At 50.9% G+C, this 6,000-nt stretch overlaps 1 protein-coding gene across 1 annotated transcript in view; it reads left to right on the top strand.

Annotated features, from left to right (window-relative positions):
• The first annotated feature begins 4,300 nt into the window (after window positions 1-4,300).
• The window catches only part of LOC101946165 (transmembrane protease serine 11B-like protein), a 67,887-nt gene continuing 66,187 nt past the window's right edge, over window positions 4,301-6,000 (top strand). Inside the window, exon 1 of the mRNA XM_065597430.1 lies at window positions 4,301-4,351. Within this exon, the coding sequence (XP_065453502.1) occupies window positions 4,301-4,351 (51 nt within the window). The remainder of the gene's footprint in view (window positions 4,352-6,000) is intronic.

The raw sequence follows: 6,000 nt of genomic DNA, 5'->3' as shown, positions 1-6,000 counted from the left end.
AATGGGACCAGAACAGTTTTCATGGAAAACTGCAGTTTGGCAAAATTGAAATGTTTTGCAGGAAGGCGTCAATTTGGCCATTTTCAGTGGGAAAAGGCTAAACGAGTTATTCCAACTTGGTTCATTTAAATAACATCAACATCTGTCAAAAGTGTTTCTTTTCAGCGTTATCGTTTTGATTAATTCCCTTTAGACTCCATATGTTAATGTTCATATCTTTGGATATAAAAATTAAAATATAATATTTATGTGAACATCAAAACAAAATGAATCACCATAATGTTGAAATGACACTTTCTTACCTTAGCAAAGTGACAGTTTTATCTCACTGAAACAAAATGTTTTGATGGTCCTGAATTAAAGTTTTGGAATTTTCCATCTCATAGGAAATTTAGAAACCTCGACCTTTTCATTCCGATTCAGAACAATTTTTTAACAAATGTTGGAATTTGCCTTGGAACGGAGATTCTGGTTTCTGACAAGCTCCCATACACAGAGATTGTGCCACCACTCCTGAAATGCTGCCACTCCTGGGGTAAAAAGGGCAGGGACTCTCTTTGCTCTGTGTTTGTACAGCACCTGGCACAATGGGATCCTGATCTTGGATGTGCTGCCAGCATGCAAATAAATAACAACAGGACACAAGAGTTAAATCCGTTACCTTGGCAAAAAAAAAAAAAAAATGCCATGGACCCTTTAATGTTGTCACATGGTCTCAAGTCTGATTCCAAAGTGTCAGTAGGAGGGCCTGCAGAGGGGCCTGGGATCATGGACAGGCCACGGAGCCGTGAATTTTTGTTTACTGCCCGTGACCTGTCCATGACTTTTACTAAAAATACCTGTGACTAAAACGTAGCCTTAGCCATGAATATTGGGACAGTCCCTATAACATCGGGACGTCTGGTCACCCTAAAGGGAACTGCTTTGCCAAAGTGATTGATTTTGGTTGTTTTGGGGTTTGAAAGCAGGATATGGTGCTGGCAGGCCAGATGTCACTTGTTCCCAGGCTGCAGGCATTAGCTAAGAACTGACATCCTCGGCACTGGAGCCAGGTCACCTGTATGTTAGTTTTGTTCGCAATAGATATTATTTGTCTTATAAGAATGTGTTCAGTGTTTAGCCTCTATGAAATGCTTGTAAGTTGCTGCCTGCATTGATTGTACTGGCAGTGTCTGTATTCCGTGCTGTAAGAAAATACGGAAGTTTTGCTTTATAACTTTGAAAATGTTTGCCCTGAATTTATGAATTCAGGCACAGGAATCATCCCCACCCCCTGCCCATCCAGAAGGCCTATCAAAATCAGATGGGCCATCAAGGCTCATCGCAATACACAGGAATGGTTAATGGCCCTAGCCGCAGCTGGGCAATATTACATGCCAGGAAGCTTGTCCTGTGGGCTTGGAAGCTGAATGAAGGAAATAAAAGTCACAGGAAACATTTCCATCTTTTTGGCTTTGAACGCTGAAGGGTCAGAGATTCTAAGCTGAAGCCAGAGATCCCCAGGGGCTGTTTCCTGGGTCCACCCTGAAAGACCCTTTGAATTGACAAATCACTACAACTCTGTCACGATGGTAACTCATGGGTGTGTATATGTTTGCTTGCTTTAATCGGTAAATAACTCTCATTTCTTTTTCCTAGTTAAGAAATCTTTATGGTTTATTTCAGGATTGGCCACAGGTGTTGTCTTTGGTGTAAGATCTAGGGTACCAATTGATCTGGGGTCAGTGACTGGTCTCTTGGGACTGGAAGCAAACTGAACGTGGTGTGATCTTTGGTGCAAGTGACCATTTATCACTAAGTCCAGTTTGTCTGGGTGGCAGGATAGACTAAAAAGTCTCAGGGGACTGTCTGTGACTCCATGGTAAGACTGGTTTAGTGATCCAGGAGTTCACATTTGTTACTGGTTTGCTGAAAGCTAATTATAGATCACACCACCAGCTTGCATAGGCGCCGACTCTGTGGGTGCTCCGGGGCTGGAGCACCCACGGAAAAAAATTGGTGGGTGCTCAGCACCCACCGGCAGCTCCCTGTGGCCCTGCCCCACCCCCCTGCTCCAGCACACCTCCGCCTCCTTCGCGAGCACGCCGCCGTGTCCTGCATCTCCCCCCTCCCTCCCAGCACTTGCGCTGCGACACAGCTGATTCGCGGGGCAGGGAGGGAGGGGGGAAGAGGGGGAATGCGGCGCGCTGGGGGAAGAGGCAGGGCCGGGCCGGGGATTTGGGGAAGGGATCCAATAGGGGCAGGGAGGGGGCGGAGTTAGGGCAGTGACTTTGGGGATGGGGTTGGAATTGGGGTGGAGTCAGGGTGGGGAAAGGGGCGGGGGGCGCGGGCACCCACCGGCGCCGGAGAAAGTTGGCACCTATGCCAGCTTGGGGTGTCAGCCCTATTTTTGACCATAGGCATTCCTGGTTGTGAGCCACTCCAGACAGAGTGACAAGGGGTAATGAAATGTGGTTATCCTTAGTGTACGAGTAAAGGGCAGTAGAACTGTGCTTTGCCTGCCCTGATTGAGGGGCTCCCCCTAAACTGAAGCTCATTTGTTAAGCAGGAGGAAGGGATGGCAAATCCCAGTGAAGAAGAGATTGGGTGAGGCCAGGTGTTTGTACGTGGTGGTATAGACGCCTAACGAGCCCTAGATACCATCTGACCTGCCCCTCCTGCATCGTTTAAAGATAGAGCTGACTGGAAAAAAACCCTAGACATTGAACCCAGCCCTTGTTGCTGCCGACCTCACTTGTCACAAGGGTTACACCTTCGTTATCCTAATCCAGCCCATCAAAGCCTTACATCTATGCTGAACATGTCACCTGTCAGGTTGAGAGGTCAGAGCAGAGTGTAGGTTGGACAGAAGGGCTCCTCCATCTCCTCGCCAGCCGGCACCCGAAGGTAAGTGCTGCGTGGCCTGTTTCGCTGGACCACTTGGTAGCTCAGGACAGGGAGCAGTGGTGCATAGTGCAGAGATGTGCGCTGCGGCCATCTGTTTCCGTGCCTGGACTGGGAATTTCCTGGTAAAGATTCTCACTTAAAAGATTCCTCGGACTTTGGACTTTAATATTATAGGGGGGCCATGGTGGCTGCACCATAGTGCTGGTTGAAGAGCAGTTGCTCTTTAGAGAAATTATTCCACATCTTGGAAAGATGAAGTATTTGGAAATTGGCCAGGTTTACACTAACGTACGGGGGGAGGGGGTGATGGTGGGAGGGGGCAGCAAAAAGGCCTTGCTCCACCAAATGCAAATGTCAAGGAACATTTTCTATTTTATTCGATTTGCTCAGCGTCTTCATTGATGCAATCTGGGTATTTAAAGGATTAAGATGTATACAAAAGTAAAGCGCAAGGCCACGGGATTGATTTGGGTACATGGGGAGAGATTTTTCTGATTGTAAACTGTAATTTGGTGGGAATATAGGATACAATTTGCAAAAAGTGCATCAGTCACTTAGATAGAGAGTCAGAGATACAATTTTCAGAAATGCCTAAGAGATTTGCGCTAGCGTTTATCACAGGATTTGGGCACCTTCCATGTAAAATGGATTGGCAATAATCTCTCTCTTTCAGGTACTTAGCCCCATAGTATCTGAGAACCCCTCCCATTGCTGTATTAAGGGCAGGGCTACACTTGCAGATGTAGAGCGCTGTGAGCAGTAGTGTAGCTGGGGGGGTGCAGGGGAAGCAGTCGCTTCCCCTCAGCACGTTTTCCAAAAGCGGCGCCTTAGTTAGGGGTTACCATGGCACCAGCGGGCAGGGCCCACGCTCCTCTCTGAAGCTTGGCCTGCTGGGCCGGCGCTGGGCTCCTGCAGGCAAGGGGGGGCAGCACGGCAGGAGGAGCCATTGGGGGGGGGGGGCGCGGTGGGCGCGGCCGGAGGAGCGAGGGGGCTGGCTCCTCGGGCATTGTGCCCCACACTCAGGGCTGCCCCAACATCGCTGCGGCCACCTCCTCCGGCGGCTCAGGGCCTGGCGGCCGAGCGCTCCCTGCCCCTTGCTAATGCGGCATCAGCAGCATCTCCCGGCAGCGGCTTGCGGCCCATTATACAGGCGGGAGGGACCGATTGTCCGCTCCCTGCTCACATCACGTCCGAGACTCCAGCCCGCCGCATGTGGGGATTGCCCTGGGGCAGCGGTGCGAAGTGGTTACAGCGCGGCCCCACCCTTCGGGCCGCCCCCGTGACCCCACCCCCCTGCACTACGCCCCTCCCTGCCTGTTTGCTTGGCCCCGCACCCCCGCACTGACCCTCTAGCTGCTGGTTATATTCCAACCATCTGGAGCTTCCCGCGCGCCTCTCCCCTCCCCCTCCCGCGATGGCCACCCGGCATGGTGTCATGGCTTCCTCCGAGGTCACTTGGCAGATGGTGAGTCCTGCCCGGGGGCGTATGAAACTTTCTCGCCTCTTCTTTCCCCCCTCCCCCCCCGACCGCACCCTAAAAACGTCCTCAGCCGGGCCGGGACGCACTGCGCCCGGCCCTCTCCCCCTGGACTGAGCCCCTCCAAGGGGGTCGCAGCATGGCTGCAGCGCAGCGTGGCTGGAGGAGCCGGGGGGCGCGGCGCAGCCGAAAGAGCCAGCCGGGGGGGGGGGCGCGGAGCGGCTGGAGGAGGAGCCAAGGGGGACGTGGCCGGAGGAGGAGCCAAGGGGGGTGCCTTTTTTATGTTTGCTCCCCTTGCACTTAGAACCTGGCTACGCCACTGGCTGTGAGTTAAACAAGCCCTCGGAGAGCGCAGTAGGAAAAGCGCTGCTGTGTGTCCACGCTGTCAGATTCAAGCGCACTGACGTGGCCACATTAGCAGCTCTCGCAACGCCACAGAGAGCAGTGCATTGTGGTAGCTATCCCAGCATGCAAGTGGCTGCAACGTGCTTTTCAAATGGGGAATAAGGTGGAGTGGGGTGGAGTGTGACAGGGAGTGTGTTGTGTGTATGTGGGGGGAGAGAGTGTGACGGATCACAGAAACTCCCTTGGAGCTGCCAACTGATGTGCCAAGACTACTTCTGCCCCTGCATTCCCTGCCAGCCTGGGAATCCAGCACCCTGTCTTGCTGAGCCAGACACGCCCATCTGCTCCAACACAGATCCAGGGTCTGAACCACGTGCCCCAAAGCTGTAGACTTAACTGAAAGGAGCTCACAGAACTGTTCCTGTCTTTAACACTCAGATGCCCAACTCCCAATGGGGTCCAAACCCCAAATAAATCTGTTTTACCCTGTATAAAGCTTATAGAGGGTAAACTCATAAATTGTTTGCCCTCTATAACACTGATAGAGAGATATAGAATCATAGAATATCAAGGTTGAAAGGGACCTCAGGAGGTCATCTAGTCCAACCCCCTGCTCAAAGCAGGACCAATCCCCAGAAAGATTTTTACCCCAGATCCCTAACTGGCCCCCTCAAGGATTGAGCTCACAACCCTGGGTTTAGCAGGCCAATGCTCAAACCACTGAGCTATGCACAGTGTTTGCTCCCCCCAGCTATTAATACATACTCTGGGTTAATTAATAAGTAAAAAGTGATTTTATTAAATACAGAAAGTAGGATTTAAGTGGTTCCAAGTAGTGACAGACAGAACAAAGTGAATTACCAAGTAAAATAAAATAAAACATGCAAATCTAAGCTTAATACAGTAATAAAACTGAATACAGTTAAAACCTCACCAGTTTCAGTAAACTTCCTTTCACAGACTAGTCTTCTTCGAGTCTGGGTCCAGCAATCACTCACCCCCCCTGTAGTTACTGTCCTTTGTGCCAGTCTCTTTCAGGTATCTTTGGGGGAGGAGAGGCTCTCTCTTTAGCCAGTTGAAGACAAAATGGAGGGGTCTCCCAGGGGGTTAAATAGACTTTCTCTTATGGGTGGAGACCCCCTCCTCTCTCCTATGCAAAGTCCAGCTCTAAGATGGAATTTTGGAGTCACATGGGCAAGTCACATGTCTATGCATGACTGAGTTTCTTACCAGCCAAGCCACATTCCTGGGAAAGCTCTGATGTGGATTGGCGTCTCCAAGTTAATTGTTGG

The sequence above is a fragment of the Chrysemys picta genome, chromosome 5 (assembly GCF_011386835.1).
Source record: "Chrysemys picta bellii isolate R12L10 chromosome 5, ASM1138683v2, whole genome shotgun sequence".
Lineage (NCBI taxonomy): Eukaryota > Metazoa > Chordata > Testudines > Emydidae > Chrysemys > Chrysemys picta.
Note: the sequence above shows the minus strand (reverse complement) of the source record. Positions and strands in the feature narration are given on the sequence as shown.